Source organism: Strigops habroptila, chromosome 5 (assembly GCF_004027225.2).
Source record: "Strigops habroptila isolate Jane chromosome 5, bStrHab1.2.pri, whole genome shotgun sequence".
Classification (NCBI taxonomy): Eukaryota; Metazoa; Chordata; class Aves; order Psittaciformes; family Psittacidae; genus Strigops; species Strigops habroptila.
Window position 1 is genome coordinate 56823284 of NC_044281.2, and position 17763 is coordinate 56841046.

At 39.9% G+C, this 17763-nt stretch overlaps 1 protein-coding gene across 2 annotated transcripts in view; it reads left to right on the forward strand.

Moving 5' to 3' along the window:
* CNTNAP5 (contactin associated protein family member 5) overlaps nt 1-17763 on the forward strand; it is a 311837-nt gene that overhangs the window by 102909 nt on the left and 191165 nt on the right. The window contains exon 4 of one of the 2 annotated variants that reach the window (XM_030487761.1): nt 2574-2618. The exons of the other annotated variant lie outside the window; for it this stretch is intronic. Within the exon in view, the coding sequence (XP_030343621.1) occupies nt 2574-2618 (45 nt within the window). The remainder of the gene's footprint in view (nt 1-2573; nt 2619-17763) is intronic. 2 annotated transcript variants of the gene reach the window in all.

Consider the following 17763-nt stretch of genomic DNA (forward strand, 5'->3'; position numbering starts at 1 on the left):
TGCCTGATCTCCTGAGGTTTTCCAATGATAAAGTGAGTGCCTTTGGCCCAGAGCTGCGTTCAGGTTCCCTGTTGTTTTCTGATCTTCTGGCCCAGTGAGCCAGAATGAAATGGCTCTTGTAGTAGTGGCAAACAATGGGAGAAATGATGGCTCCATGGTGAGGCTTCCTTCACATAAGATGAGGTGAGACTTCCTTCATGTAAGATGCAGAGCTGAAACCAAGCCCTTCACTTCCAAATGAGCACAGGTGTTTCATTCTCAAGGTACTTGTTTCTTGTTACGTCGCATTCTTTTCTTCTGTCCACTTCTGTTTGTAATGACACCAAGGGTTCTGCTAGCACTGTAGAACATTGAGTGTTTAGAGGGCTCCTCTTCAGTAGGTCCAATATTAGGCAGGGGAACTTTCATGTCAAATGGTCAAAGAGTTTTGGAGTCTCCTGGATCAACCAGATGCTTTGTTGAGAGATTTAGAATTGGAGTTTTGAACTTCAAAGGCTTAAATCTGTTCAAGTACTTTTTTAAGTCTTTAGGTGAATCTAGTTTTATGGTTACATAAATTTTGGGGCACTGGTAGATGGGCTCTCTTCTGTTGTGAAAGAATTGTAATAAAATGGCGGTAGACTTAGGCAAATCAATCTCACTCTTCTGTGCAGTTTTTAAAAAAACAAAGTTGCAGCAGAAAAGCCAATTATTGCAGTGCTACTTAATTCATTTAGTAATAGAGTGCATTGACTGATGTTGTCATAAAAAACAAACTGCTTCATTTGTGCCTCCTCACTGACCTAGCATTTTATGCATACAGGCTAAGATGAAAAAAATAATTACAGACCTACCAAGCCTCAGGCTAACAAGCTTTATCAATTGCACTTGTTTTGAGTAATCTAAAGTTAGAAGATAGTAACCCATAGGATTTTTATATAACTATTGTAGGCCAAGTTTGAACCCACCATATTTTCTATGTGGGTAATGCCTTTAGAAGCTATGCTGATGTGTTTTACTGGAAACCAAGCGCAAAGAGAAGAGTCATGTTCTGAGCAGTGATTGGCAAAATCAATCTTAATTAGGCTGCAGATATTCAAGGCCACTTCCAAACCTGAGCCTTTTCTTGATCCCCTTTAATTATGTATTCAGATCAAAATGATACCCTGAGCTATTATCCTGCTTGTTAAACCCACTCAGCCGCTTGTTGTCTGAGCAAATGCATCTACATTTTACTAAGCAGTGTAAATGGGTTCTTCTGTCAGTCTCCTCACTGTGGGCGCTGCAGCTGTGTCCTTCAGCATCTTGGTTTTCAGACCTCACTGCAAAACTTCAGAGTTACTTTTTGCAAGTTGCTTTTGTACTCGAACCACCCTCAACTGTCATTTGGTCTCTTCCTCTGCTGGGTTCCAGAGGCACCTCCTTTCTGGGTAGTAGATCAGAGCATTTTTTAAAGTATGTGTAAGGGAACAAAACCCAGTTCTTTTGTTTGTTTTTATCTCAAATATGAGCTGCCACTCATGTGACTACTCCATTGCACTTCTCAGGAAGAGGCAGAAAAGAGCATGTTAAGGTGGGAGCTTAGTTACTTGAGTTTACTAATAGTACAGCTGTCATTCAGGAGCAAGAGAGAGGCAAAGGCTGTTTCATCACTGTGCAATCTGGGGTAATTCAGTGTTGTACACCTGGCCTTTTCTTTAAGAATCTGCTGCAAATACTAATTTCTCCATCCTCTGTCGCATAGGTATGAGATAGCCAGTAACACTATGCTAGCTCAGGTGTTCTGCTCAAAATCCCCTCAATGTGCATACGAGTGAGATTCCAATGGAATGGGAAGGTAACATATGTGTTAAAACTATATTTCTACTATATTGCTTTAAAAAGTTTTTTAAGAGGGATGAGCAGAATATTGTGAGATGAGGCACCATACTCCTGGGGCTGCTCATCCGGTAAAAAGATAAACTGTATATGGAAAAATAAAGCTAGAAAAATTGCCAGTGTTAAAATAGGTGCTATTAAGGGGCACAGTGGAGGTTATGCCATATGAGATATGGAGAACAGGATGCTTTATATGAAGATCAGCACATTTCAGTGTTGATTTAGACCAATGAGTCATCTTCCTTGCTTTTAGAGACTGTTTGGCAGAGCTCCTTCTGTAAAACCCCGTTGTCTTTCTTTCACCTTTCATTTCTAAATTATTTTTTTTTACACCCTTCAGTGTAGCTTTCTTGCTTCTGTTATTTAGTCTTTCTTGCAGAGTTTTGCTGGATATAATTTCCATACATCCTATTTGCTGTAGTATTTTTATTAACTTTTAATGCACAGGTTTCGTTGCCACTTAACTACTAAACATTAATGTAGTGCAGACAAAAAATATACTTTGCTACTTTCGTAAGAAGCAAAGGGGATACTTTGGTGCTAGTCCTGTGAAAAAAACAATGAACTCAAGTTCTCAGGAATAAAAATCAAAAGAAAAAAATAATCTAGATTTCATCAAACTTAGTTCTCTGAAAGTCACTGTATCCTAATTTTGCTGGAGGACAGAGTTGCATATTTGGAGAGGAGTCTTTTCATTTTCCTTTCACTTCCTTTAGGATACAATTGAAGATTCTGGTTCACTACTGCTCTCAAAGAAAGTTGTAAGTAAAGCTTTTGTTTATGTCTGTTATACTGCACCTTGGGATTCATTCTGTGGTTCCAAGGGTCATTCCCAGGGTTCGTTAGTCCCTGTGCACTGCAGTTTTCTAGTAATGTTTGAGGCTCTTGTGGACACAATGAGCAAAACTTTAGAGAACTGTTTGGAAGTGCATACAGAATAATGCTGTTAAATCCTAATAGACCCTAGTTTAGCCTGAATTTGCTTTCTGCAAGCTTTGGTAATAGCTTGGTTTTTGGTTGCTCCAATATTAGTTCTGACCCTGGTGACTTTGGCACTATGAATTAGCACCAGCATTATCCAATTTTTAATCTGCTTTCATTATCAAAAACATTTGTACAAGAGTGAGACATACTTTTAATTTCTTTCATGAAGGTTCTGAAAAGTGTACTGACCAAAGAGGTTAGGACTTGGAGGTCTAGAATACTTGGGAAGTTGTATTCTAGGTAATGCAGTGTTGGTTGATGAGAATACAGTGTCCCAAAGGATCCTATTTTGTGCATTGATACTTAGATCTTTTAAAGTCTATTGTATGTTGGTATTAACTTTTACTCTATTTCTTCTTTTAATCAGAGAGAAGAGCATTATTTAACTTTTTTTCTAATAGATAACATGGCTGTTTAGTAAGGTTTATAGTTTTGGGCTGCAAATATTGTAGGCGAGGCTTTTTCCCTTTTTATTTCTTCATTTATTTTTAATTTAAAATAAGGAGAAGAAGAAAAAATTTTGTTTGAGCTGACAGAATGTTAGGGCTACCTAATTGGGAGAATCCTAAGTTATGTGCTGTCTCTTAAATTCATTACTATGTTGATGAATATACCTTATCATCAACTTTCAACATGTTGTCCTGCAGTGCTATTAGTAAATTGTGAATCCAGAATTCCAAATAATTCTGTATTTTTCACTTTAGAAAATAAACGTTGTAAGCTTTACCAGTAGTGCATAAATATCTCTGCCTTTTCTTACCTTTTGTTTGTGATCCTTTATATTTTTGTTTAAGTTTTAACATGCCCTCAAGTTTCCTAAAGAGAACGTTCCTGGGGGGACATTTTGGAAGCTTCCATATGCCCCTCCAGGCCAACGCACCCAAATTTCCAGTGTCAATAAGCATGCCAAGAAAGATGGTGGGGAGGAAGATGATGTGGCTCATGCTGATATTTGGGCTAGACAAGGTCAAGGTGAATGGTGGACTCTCTAGACTCTTGCATTTAAGGTGGCTGGAGAACTTTGGGAAATCTCTGAATTCATGTCCCTCTCAAAAAAGAATAAAATACATCAGTTCCTTTTATCATGAAGGTTTAATCTATTTTTAAGAACAATTCACTTCTGAACAAAAAACCAAGAGAAAACAGAATTAGGCATTGTGCATTCATCCAGCTAAACTGTAATTAGATACGGAATAAAATACTCCATTAAGAAACATTGAGTTGTTTTCTTGTATTTGTCTTCAGCTTTCTATAAGTCTTCAGGTAAGCCTTCTGTTTGTGCTGCAGTTTAAGTTTGGCTCTTGCCTATCTGTTACTGGATAACAACATAAAGTACTGAGCTTTACAGTAACTCTTACACATCTGTTTAAAATAAAAGTATTTGTTTTACTGGAAACAATTGCTCATAGTGTACACGGAAGTCAGCATGCCTGGAAACAGAACACAATACTTCTGGAAAAGATACATGGTACACTGTAAAAAATGAAAGTTAAATGCATTATCAGAGATAGAGTAGCTAATTATCTTAAATAAAGATTTGGTGCCCCACTAAGTTAGCATTGCAAAACATGACTTGCATGAATGTAATCTGGAGAAAGCAGGTAGAAAAGGTCTTAAAAAACAAATTTCTAATAGTTGGTGAAAGAACTGTTCTGCCAACAGCCAGTTAATTTCTCCCAAGTCTACATTTTAATAGCCCAGATGAGTAGTAACCCTTGGCAGGCCTGAGGAGGTGGGGTGGAATTAATGCTAACTCCTTTATGAAGGGATTTGTTTATCCTTTGTTTTGTCATGGGTACTAAAAGGTGAGATCCAGCCCTGATACTGAGCATCATTACTTGTTTCTTTAATGCTTCTAGGCTGCTCAGATCATGAAAAGTAAGAAAAACATTACAGCTAATGTGCATGTTACTCCTGAGGATATCTGATGGTAGCCTCAGGAAGAGGACACTTGGCAAGAATGCATTATAAATCTAGACCTACATGAATCTGGGTTAAAATTCAAGCAAACTTTGTGAAGTCATGCTGCAGTAATCAGAAGAATATTAATTTGAAAATTGGCGATTAGCCAGTAGTGATGCAGGAAAGTTGAAGGTCATGATTTTGCCCAGAAAAAAAAAAGACAAAATATTCTATAAGCAGCAGCGAGAAGTCTCACAACTGCTAGCTCTTTTTATCCTAGAGGATTTCAGCTTACCAGATGTCTGCTGGAAATACAGTATAGCAGAGATAAAACTGTCTAGGAAGTTCCTGGAGTGTGTGGAAGATAACTTCCTGTAAGCCAGCTAGGGAAGATGCCCCGCTAGACCTGTTGTTTGTGAACAGAGAAGGGCTTGTGGGTGATGTGATGGTTGGAGGCTATCTTGGGCTTGGTGATCATGAAATGACAGAGTTTTTAATTCTTAGAGAAATAAGTCAGGAAAACTGCTGCTTGGAATTTTGGAGGGCAGACTTTGCCCTGTTTAGGAGACTGGTTGAGAGAGTCCCTTGGGAGGCAGTCCTGAAGGGCAAAGGAGTCCAGGAAGGCTGGATGTTCTTCAAGAAGAAAATCTTAAAGGCGCAAGAGGGGGTAGCCCCCTTGTGCCAAAAGATGAGCCAGTGGGGAGGATGACCATCCGGGCTGAACAGAGACCTTTGGCTGGAAGTCAGTAGAAAAAAGGAGTTTATGACCTTTGGAAGAAGGGGCAGGCAACTTATGAGGACTACGAGAATGGCGTGAGGTTATGCAGGGAAGAAATTAGAAAGGCCAAAGCCCAACTAGAACTTAACCTGGCTGCTGCTGTAAAAGACGATAAAAAATGTTTCTATAAATACTTTTGCAACAAAAGGAGGGCTAGGGAGAACCTCCATCCTTTACTGGATGGAGGGGGGGGAACAAAGTGGCAAAGGATGAGAAAAAGGCTGAGTTACTTAATGCCTTCTTTGCCCCAGTCTGTAATAGAAAGACCAGTTGTTCTTTGGGTACCCAGCCCCCTGAGCTGGAAGACGGGGATAGGGAGCAGAATGAAGCCCCCATAGCCCAAAAGGAAATGGTCAGCAGCTTGTTACACCATGTAGACACAAACAAGTCTATGGGGCTGGACAGAATCCACCCAAAGGATACGAGAGCTGGCGGAAATGCTCACTGAGCCACTTTCAGTCATTTGCCATTAGTCCTGCCTAACTGGGGAGGTCGCAGATGACTGGAAGTTGGCAAATGTGATGCCCATCTACAAAAAGGGCTGGAAGGAGGATCCAAGGAACTAGAGGCCTGTCAGTCTGACTTCAGTGCCCTAGATGGTTATGGAGGAGGTCCCCTTGAGTGCAGTCATGTGGCACCTACAGGACCACCAGGTGATCAGACCTGGTCAGCATGGATTTATGAAAGTCATGTCCTGTTTGACTAACCTTATATCCTTCTGTGCCAAGGTAACCCACTTAGTGAATGAGGGAAAAGTTGTGGATGTTGTCTACATAGATTTTAGTAAACCCTTTGACACCATTTCCCACAGCGTTTTCCCGAAGGAGCTGGGTTCTCGTGGCTTGGGTGGGTATACTCTGCTGAGCAGAAAACTGCGTGGATGGCTGAACCCAAGGAGTGATGGTGAATGGAGTTAAATGCAGATGGTGGCTGGTCACAAGTATCCCCAGGGCTCTGTATTGGGGCCAGTTCTGTTTAATATCTTTATCGAAGATCTGGATATGGGAGTCAAATGCACCCTCACTAAGCTTGCAGATGACATCAAGTTGGGTGGGAGTGTTGATCTGCTTAGGGTAGGAAGGTGCTATAGAGGGAGCTGGGCAGGTTGGACTGATGGGCCAAGGCCAATCATGAGGTTCAACAAGTGTCAGTGCCAGGTCCTGCACTTGGGCCACAACAACCCCATGCAAGGTTACAGGCTTGGGGAAGAGTGTTTGGAAAGCTGCCCAGAGGAAAAGGATCTGGGGAGAAGTTGTTTGACAGCCTGCTGAACATGAGCCAGCTTGTGGCAAGAAGGCACAGTATCCTGGCCTGTATCAGAAATAGTCTGGGGACAGCAGGAGTAGGGAAGTGATTGTCCTGATGTACTCAGCAGTGGGGAGGCTGATACTGGGTTCGATTTTGGTCCCCTCACTACAAGAAAGACAATGAGGTGCTGGAGCACATCCAAAGAAGGGCAAAAAAGCTGGTGAAGGGCCTGAAGCACAAGTCTTACGAGGAGCAGCTGAGGGAACTGGGGCTGTTTAGCCTGGAGAATAGGAGACTCAGGGGAGACCTCCTTGCTCTCTACAACTACCTGAAAGGAAGTTGCAGCAGCATGGGAGTCAGTGTCTTCTCCCAAGTACCAAGTGATAGGTTAAGAGGAAATGGCCTCATGTTGTGCCAGGGGAGTTTTAGATTGGATATTGGGAAAACTTTCTTCACCAAAAAGGCTGTCAAGCACTGGAACAGGCTGCCCAGGGAAGTGGTGGAGTCACCATCCCTGGAGGTATTTAAAAGACATGTAGATGTGGCATTTAGGGACATGGGTTTGTGGTGAACTTGGCAGTGTTAACAGTTGGACTTGATGACCTTAAAGGTCCTTTCCAACCTAAACAATTCTGTGGTTCTATATTGCAGTGAGGTCTCAATTCCACATAAGAAGATCTCCTGAGATTTGAAAGTAGTTTGATATCATTAGATTGGTGAAACAGTATCTCATTCTGTATTACATGTGTAAAAAGTTCCCTATAGATTTCAGTGTTGTTTCTATTCACATTCTATGTGTGTTTCAGGACTTAGTGTTACTTTTGTTATTAATAAGTGATACACTTGCCACAATAGGAAACACTGAGCTATGCATATCACAAACTCACAGATCTATTAATAATTGCATTCAGTTACATATTATGTACAAATATAAATAGTGAGGCTACAAAGTCAAGCAGAAAGTTAGGAAATTGCAGAACTAGTTGCCTTGGCAAGGTTACTCTGTTTCATTTGATAATATGCATTTTGATCTAGGAGTTAAGGGCCAGATTTTTTTTTTTTATTATTATTATTTTATTTTTTTAGTTATTATTATTTCTTCCCTGCATAGGGGATTCCTACTGGAGAAAAAAAAAATAGCTACAAGTTTACTAACTTATGAAGTGTGAGATAACTATAATAAGGGGATTTTGCAGAATTCCTGTAATAACCTTTATTGCGTAAATGGAAGGAAAGGTCAAGATCTGTTCAACTACTATCTTTGTGTGACAAACTTAGTGATAGCTCCATGCTGAATCCTCAGAGATTCCAAGGAAAGCAAACCTCATCAATTTCTCTAATGATTCCTCTGAGAGATACATTTTTTTTTATCTTGGCTTGTATTTTTTAGCTCACTTTAACACCACTTCTATTACCAGGCTGTCAGGGACCTCATACATAGAATTTATGTTGGCTTTCATAAAGAAAAATTAGATGCTATCTCAAGGACAGGCTCTACTTTTAATGTCATTAAAACGAAATGAGTTATTGTTGATATTCACTGAGGAACAGCAAACAAAATTAGATTGAGAAAAATTCTAGTGATAAGATGATGTGGTGGCTTTAACTGTCCACTGCAGAGAAGAGGTAATTTATAAGCATTGCTTCCTTTAATGTATACATAACCTGCACTTTATGCTGTAGCGGTTGGTTCTGTTAATCCTAGGGGAGGGATGGAGGTTATGGAGAAAAGGTGTGGATTTTAATTACAATATTGTGTATTTCTCCAGCAGCACTGGGTGCATGGTTGGGCAGTTCAGCCCTGGGCATCCTCAGCACCTCCAAATGAAGCAGAGGAAAAGGCACTGGCTGAATGTACATGTTCCTTGTCAGAGCATCTGGAGGAAAGCTGTGGTCATAGAATGAGAGATTTTAAGTACTGTAGTGAAAGATGTTCATGTGTAGTGTTCAACAGCACAAGACTGATACTTCTGTTTTGAGGACTGTATCCTCATGTTTCTTAGGGTACAACTGGGTATGACTTGAATGCTTTTCCAGTCTTAGTAAGAAAAGCTTCACACTTTATTATGATAAAAAAGCAGAGCTGGGGCAGGAGTGTTTCACACACTAGAGGATTCTTACATCTGCACACTTTACATTTAAATTTATGCTCCTTGCTTTAAACTCTCTGCTTCTGTAGAAGAGGAAGGAAAGCAGTGAAGTGGGATTGAGGATTTCCCTGTTCTTTCCCTGCTTGCCTAGACTCATAGGAAAAGTGGAGTACTCTGTAGAGAAGAGAGTTTATAAAAGTCTGGGAAATGGCTGTTTTATATGGTAATCACACCTATCTATAGATCTGTGGTACAGATGTCGTCAACTTTGTTTTTTTATGTAACTGAGAGCTCTTTAGCTGTTAACTCCAAAGCTGGAGAGGAACTGAATATGGAGATCCCACAGCTTATTCTAAGGGCTCAAAGTGTCTGGGAAAAAAAATGAGGTATTGTATTTCCTGGTAGGCAAGGAAGTGCTACATACTTCATTTTATGTCTGTGGTATAAAGACTTGAGAAATTCTTTAAAAAAAGATCAAAGGCAGATGCATATATATAACATCTTAATGTATAAATGTCTTGTTGGGGCATTGTAGGGAGCTATTACAAACAAAGAAGAAATGTTAAAAGAACATTATTAAGCTGTGAAGTTAGAAACCTGAAGGATAGAAAATGTCATTGCAATCTTAATTAGACCCCCTAATGTGTGTGCAGTAGGAAGGGCTTTAATTACCTGATCACAAACTATTTTTTGCACAGCATCCTTCACTCCTTTCAGCATAGAAACCAGGTAGTCTTTAATTAATGAGCAACTGTTCAATATTTTGTTTCCTCCTCAATACGCATCCTTACATTTTATTCACTGCATACTCTTAAAACCTAGCTTCAAAAACATAATTGTTCATTTCTTGATGGGAAATTCTGAAGTACACTTCACAAGAAAATTTATTTCACAAATATTTGCTTATTTTCACACCATTCAAAAGGGTTGATGGGTTATTATGATTTTTCAGACAGTGAATTGTGTCACAAAGAAAAAGCATACATTAATTTGGAAGCTATGTTGAGGGCAAATAAAACTGTCTTTCAGCAGTTTATATGCACTTGAAGAAAAATTTCAGATTATTTCAATTGCATATACTAACTGGTGAAGCAAATCAGATCACAGTATTTTAAATAGATTTTTATTTACTCCCATGTAGCATAGGCTGAAAACAAGACTTAGACCTGTTTAAAGAAAAAAAAAAACCAAACCAAACAAAAAAACCCCCAACAACAAAAAACAAAAAACAAGTAACAGCAAGAATGTGTCTTGTGCCAGAGAGATATTGCCTCCCTAACTGTGTCATTAAGGCACTAAACCGGTATCTTTGAGATGGTTGAGAGCTGCATTTAAAATCGTTGCTACAAATCAGAAAGACCAAACCTGGTGATGGTGAGGAGAAGCTATGAAAATAAACATATCTTTTCTATTCTCAGGAATGGATACTTGCTGTACATTTAAAAATTACCATGTGGTATAGAAGCATACTCCTGGCAGCTGGGGCCTGAACCTTTTGCTGATGAAAGTCATGCTTGCTACTTTTTGGCATTTCCATCTGCATGGTTAACCTGCCCTTATATCCTTTCCACAAGGTGGCCTCACCCGAATAATTTATGGCAAAGTAGTATAAGATGTTGCCTGAGAGGCAGAAGTGACTTGTTATTTTTAACATTGAGCCCATGTCTCTTGCTTATGGATGAATCTCTTAGTAACAGCACTAGTGTTTAAAACAAGAGAGTGGAGGCACAAGCACTGACTGAAGTGAGCCAGCTCGCTACCCCTTAGCGTACAATTCAAAATGGAGTTCCAGGTGGTCTTTCACTTTCCATTTTAAATTCTCACATTCCAGGTGTGAATAAGGGTCAGTAAGGATTTGAGCCTGAAATTACCAAATTGTGGTTCAAGGCCCTAAAATATCAGTTTTTGTAACTTGCTTTCATAATAGACCATCAGAACTCTTCCCATAAATCAGCTTTTTTTTTTTTTTTATTAAATGTAAATGGTATTTTAGAATAAAAGTCTTCATTGTCTTCTACCTATGGTTTGTCACCATAAAACTGGTATTTCGTAATTGGCAGTTCCTTCTATCTGTGAGGTACAGGTGGGATTAAAGTGTGTTCTCCCAGGCCTTATGAATGAAACATTTTTTCTGGCTTCCTTTCATTTTGCTTGCTTGCTGCTGACCCCCCCAAGTTCTACAAGGATGAAGGTGTTAAAGGCAACATCTGCCTTACTGAGGAACTACATATAACAATAGAGCTTTCCAGGAACATTATCCGCTGCCTATTGAAACCAGGGTCCTGCAGAAATAGTAAATGACCATATAATAGAGAGAATGGGAGGGGAATTATAATATTTCCTAGCTAGTATCTGCTTGGCAGCCTTAATATTTTTGACACAGGATGATGGATATGTACATATGTGGAATCCCTATTGTGCAGTGTCATTGAATCTTGCATGGCTCAAATCTAGCATAAGGTGCCCGTATCTGCTGCAACAAGCAGGAGATCCTTGTTTTTCCTGAAAAACTAGATTAGACATTTGTCATAAAGACCAGAGAAGCAAGGTGATAATTTTGAAATGAGAACGGCCACAGTAAAATGACACTCTTTCTTCTGCTCAGCTCTATGAACTCTGCAGTCTTTTGGATTGGATAAACCGTGTGAATAATCTGCTCTTTATCTATGGGCAAGGTCTAGGAGAACAGATCCAAAGGGAAATGCAATCCTTGGAGGTGCTCTCGCTTATCCTTCCTAGGATGCCTCCTTACAAAATTAAATTCTGTCCCTTGTGGAAGGAAAACATTCATCTGTGATGGAGAATTTAGCATGCTAATTGCTAGCAATTCTGCCTTTAATCAAAAGAATACAGAGCAGCTACAGGGAAGAATAATAATGGTCTCTGGATTATACTTAAATCCACTGAAATGTGACACTCCAACTTGTGTCAGTAATTTCAACTTCTAGCCAGGTAAGCAGCAGATTTATCTTGACAAAGAAATAAGTTACTCCAGGTTTAAACAAGCATTATGTCATTTGAACCCATCACACTTACTTAGCCACACCAAAAAATAGTTGAAGTCTCAGTCTGTACCTTTTTAGGTGATATGCTGGAGTCTGGTGGGATCACAATGGCTTGAACTTAGCTAGAGATGCAATAACCAAACATTTGTGAATGTCACTTTGTGGCATTCAATTGGAAGGAAATTACACAAGGATGCTGAATTAGCCCTTCTCCTGTACGACCCAAGATGAGCTGTAGTTGAGTGATTATAGTGTCAGAATGAGAAGTAGTTCAATAGCATATAAGGAATATAATTTCTGTGGGTACTTCAGGACTTGTACAGCACAGGCTGGTCTGTTAGTAATCACTTGTGAGAGGAAATATGATTTCCCAACTATCTGTAATAATATTAAATCTAATTCATGTTTTCATATTCATTGCTAAGCATTATGCAGACTTGGCAAGTGATTCGGGACAAAACAGAGTTACTTTAAGCTACACTGAGCACTGAAACACAAGAAATTTGGACTCCAGATTTAAAATGTAGATAGTAGGGTCATAAGCAGGAAGTTTGTGGGATAGGCGGAATGAGCACACTGCTGTCTTGGAAACTTTGGTGTCAGGTTGTCGCCTCAGAGAGTCTTTCTACTTCAGTTGCTGTTCAGTGTAAAGTGCCATATTACTGCAATAAATTAGATACATTTTCTTGTATGCTATTTCAAGGGGCAATGCTGGATAAAGCAATTTTGGAAAAAGTCATACTAGTTGTCTGCCTTTCTGTGCATTGTGGAGTTTAAGCTGTCCCATTTTTTTTACAATGTTCACTGTCCGTCTCCTCTGCCTGCCTGCATGCATTTTAATACACCTATTCACTGCTAAAACCAATTCCAGCAGTACTGCTGCTTTCCCCAAAATAGGCTCGAAGAGCATCTTTATTATCTGCAGTGTGAATCGTTTGTTGTAATAGGAAGCTACTTTGCTACACTACTGTTACATCCACCCAAAACATGATTGTGACTGAAGAAATACAGTTTTGAATGATGAAGTGGAAGGCACGAGAGTTTAGGTGTGAGTGAAACCAGTTTTCATTTTGCATGTACACACACACATGAAAACCATTGAGAATTGTGATTACTACATGCAGTGTCTTCTGTTCGCAGCAATGCCAAACCAAACTTTAAGTGTGGGTTAAAATATGGCCCAGTGAAATGAGCAGAATTTCAGTGATGAAGCAATGTGTTGCTGAGAATCATTTTAGCCATATTCTTTAGGTATGTTCTTAGAAGGTGATACTGTGTATGTATTCAGCAGTTGTAGCATGGATCTTTGAGTGCTGTCATCCAGAGCAGCATAAACCTTAAGAGGTGTGGCAGCTTCATCCTCTCACAGCACTGTTAGCCAATGCATGTTGCTGAAGAGTCCTGTTCTCCAGCCCATCTTGCCTTGCAAATCCAAGTTGGTTGCAGCAGCCTTCTGCAGTGAGCAGGCTGAAGGCCAAGGACTGGCAGAGCCCGCAGGTGGGGCTGGTGGAGAACATCAAGTCAGCATGATTAAGACAAGTCAGTGGTATAGAAGATGTATAAATAACCTTGCCAGTGGTTGTTGAAAGCACCTATGAAATAGTTTTCATACTTGCAGCACTTGATAATGATAGTCGCACATCAATAGAGAGCAATGGTCAGAATTGTCAGTGACCTAAAATAACATTGCAGATAGTCAGTAGGACAGACTTTTACTCCTCAATACTGATTTTTGACTCCTCGCTATAGGTTAGTTATGATTCTAACATCTAGAAATTTTGGAGCTTTGGTGCCACCTACTCTTCCCCTCACCCCCAGAAAAGCTGAAGCTTTTAGAACTTGCTGGTACTCTTGTACTCTTGTGGGTTTTTGGTGTTTTTGTTTTTTTTTTTTTTTTTTTAAAGAATCAGTAGTGGTACCTTGATTTGTTTAGTCCAGGTCACGTTTCAGGCCCTATAAGATCCAAGCAAGCATTCAGAAGGTTATTTATGAGACTGAGATTGGGACAAGCTGCAGATCCTTTACAGTATTATGCTGTCATTCCTATTGAAGAGAATGCAGTGCAGTTTGTCATACAAGAAATGGCTGTCCCTCTAGGAGCCCTTGAAATACGTAAGAGATTCCTATTCTCCTTACATATCTAGGCAATGCAGCAAAGCATGGAAAGGAATTAAATGTAGTTACAATAGACTAAATAGGATAAGCTCATAATTGCAAGTTGACATTAGATATTTCTGATGAGTTCATAGTGGAGCAGTTATTGATAGTAAGATTTAAGAAACAACATATCATCACTGGGATATTTTTGCCTGGAAGTAGTTATGATAGCCACTAACTGAGGCTTTGTGTTAAGGTTCATGTACTGGATAGTTTATTATTCTTAAAATCAAACAATATAAATTTCAGGTCCTGGTATTGCGTTAATTCAAATCCCAAGGTTTTGGGGAGACTGTAGGCTATATAGAGCCAGAGGATGTCTCTACCCTGCGTATATTAAGATGTATTTCAGCATTCACCTTCTGTTTTCAGTGGAATTGCAAAACTCTTACAGTCATTTGCAGGTACCCTCATCAGTGCTTACAGCAGAAATACTTGTGTATAACTGTGCTAGAAGCAATTGCTGCTGATGATGCACCAAGTGGTAGGCAAGTGTAAATAGCAAAGACAGGATTGAAGGGAGAAGTGCAAACTGGAGTTTTTTGGGTTTTGGGTTTTTTGGTTTGTTTTTTTTTTTTTTTTTTTTCCTAAACTTTCATCTAGCTGTAACCCTGTGTTCTGAGTGAATTAAAATTTGCTGTCATCTCCACTGGTATGCTGACATAAAGGGATGCTACTTTTTTGGTTCACTGGGGGTGGGATTTGAGGCAAGCTTCAGGTCCTTACTCCACTGCAGAATCCTTGCTTTTGGAAGTGAAGAACCTGATCAGAAATATAATCTAGACTTTCTCAGCTTCCAAAGTGTTTAGTTTTGAATTTTGGTCCTCTCAAGGAGATGTTCAAGAATATGCTCTGGATTTGATTTTTATTTAAATAAGTAGATTGTGATTTGAAATAAAGGATTGATTTTTACATCCTCTTACAGGATCCTGTCCTCACCTTGGGCAAGTTTCTCTGTATTCAGTGATGAGTTATAACAAGAGGGATGAAAATTGTTTGCATTCAAGCTATTGTCTTTTTGGGAGCTATTGTCTTGGTTGCAAATATTTTGTGGGGACGAATCAGCATTTCAAATTCCTAGCAGAATGCAATCTGACTTCTGATTTGGGGTTTCTGTATTTTAGCACAATACTTATCAGTGTGCTGTCATATCATCTGGGACAAAAGGGTCAATAACTAGAAACGCGATGTTCTTTTTCCAACATCGGTGTTTCCATATTTCATTTTTCTTGTTTAATTTGTTTTCTTCATCCAGTATTTAAAACTAACAAGCCCAAGCAAACACAGAACTTGAAAGGTTAAAAATCAAGCAATTTAAAGAACCTTCCCATTTATATAATTCAATTAAACATTCTTCCCATGATGCATTGAGGAAATAGATTATTACAGACACAAATCACTTTGTAGTGTTTTATTATTAACTGCTTCTGAGGCCAGATGATTTTTCTGCCAGATTAGAAGGAAGGACCAATAGAATGTAATGTCAAATACCATAATTGTTATGGGTCTTTCAACATTAGGCCTTATGCGAGTTCCCAGAAAGCGAATGCAAAGATGTGTGTATTTGCACATACTGCTAAAAGCCGTGTTTCTGGGTGGGGGACTGCCCCAAACAATCTGGCAATTGAGCATTGAAAATAGTAGATCATCGTACCAAAGAGACATGAGATGCCCCAGGAAGCAGAGGGGTGGTATTGATAGCATGAAGTCCCAAGAATTGTTCCTCTCAATGAGAGGTGCAAACATTCAAGTACATTTCAGTAGCAAATAGATGACATTGCTGTCACCTACTAAGACGACATTGCTGGGGCAGAGAAAACTCTGCAGGAATTATTTGGAAGTCATTTTGTTTTGCTGCTTCAAACATCTGTAGATTTCATTTAACTGCCTTGTAAAATCATCACAGGAGATAAAACAATGATGGAGAAAGAATTAGGTGATTCAAAGCAGTCTCAACCCATCGGGCTCAGGCAGGAGAAAGAGGCGCATCCCACCAGTACTGCAAACTGGCTGTAAGTGTTTGGTAATGTCTTGCTTAAGAACAGAAACAGTACATTGCACTTTGAGAAATCAGTGGTGGGAAGAAGCCAGTTTTTTAGTGCATATGCCTTAATTTTGAAATCTTCTCTTCCTCAGTATTCCTTCCTAGAGATTCATGTTAGTTCTTTAAAATGTCCTAAACTTTAGGATTTCTAGGTCTTTGGAGAGAGTTTAAAGTGCCCTGGACATCAGACCAGTCAGTCTCACCTCTGTGACTGGCAAAATCTTGGAGCAGATTCTCCTGGAAAGTATGCTAAGGCACATGAAAAACAATGAGGTGGTTGGTGACAGCCAACATGGCTTCACTAAGGGCAAATCCTGACTGACCAATTTGGTGGCCTTCTATGATGGGGCTACAGAACTGGTTGGGCGGAGAAGAGATCCAGAGCAGCGCTGCGGAGAAGGACTTGGGGGCGTTGGTTGATGAGAAACTGAACATGAGCCAGCAGCGTGCACTCGCATGCCAAAAAGAGCCAACCGTATCCTGGGCTGCATCAAAAAGAGCATGACCAGCAGGCTGAGGGAGGTGATCCTGCCCCTGTACTCTGCTCTTGTGAGTCCTCACTTGGAGTATTGTGTACAGTTCTGGTGTCCTCAATGTAAAAAGGACATGGAGCTGTTGGAGCGAGTCCAGAGGAGGGCCACGAGGATGATCAGGGGCTGGAGCACCTCCCGTATGAAGACAGGCTGAGAAAGTTGGGGCTGTTCAGCCTGGAGAAGAGAAGGCTGCATGAAGACCTCATAGCAGCCTTCCAGTATCTGAAGGGAGCCTACGAGGATGCTGGAGAGGGACTCTTCATCAGGGGCTGTAGTGGTAGGACAAGAGGTAATGGGTTTAAACTTAAACAGGGGAAGTTCAGGTTAGATCTGAGGAAGAAGTTCTTTACTGTGAGGGTGGTGAGGCCCTGGAATGGGTTGCCCAAGGAAGTTGTGAATGCTCCATCCCTGTCAGTGTTCAAGGCCAGGTTGGACGGAGTCTTGGGTGACATGGTTTAGTGCGAGGCATCCCTGCCCATGGCAGGGGGGTTGGAACTAGATGATCTTAATGTCCTTTCCAACCTTAACTATTCTATGATTCTATGATCTCCCTGGTGATGCTGTGCATGCATCTGAGTATTTAAAGTAGACTATATAATTAGATAGTAGAAAGCTAGAGATTTCTCACATCCCTCCGATGGCAGATTCAAGATTTTACATATGTCAAAACAGTGCCATCTGGGTTTGTTTATGTTGAAGTTAGCCTTTTGCAGGAGTCCAAGTGGCTATTCAAAACCCAGTATGGCATCAACCTAAGAAGTAGGTCATGCTGTAGCCCCTTCCAGTTTCTTGGGCCAGTGTGAAAAACTCTTTGCTTACAAAAGTGTTGGATGACTGTGTGTTAGTCAAAGTTGTGGAAATCAAGACAATGTCATAAAAAACCCAACCCTATGAGAACATATGGAATAATTTGAATTAAAAGACTGAGTCCCAGTTTTAAGCATTCCCATTGCCTTGCCCTTTTTGTTTGGCTCTTTCACCACAAAATCCCTTTGGATTATGGGCATCAATTTTACTTTTGCATTTACAAAGGCTAGGTTTATCTGATAGAAGATTGAGGGTTTTAGCATGTTTCACGTAACTAAAGTATTTTACTTGAGTTTAAAAAAGCAAAACAAAACCCAAACAAAAAAAACCAAAACACAAAAATTCCCACAAATAAAAC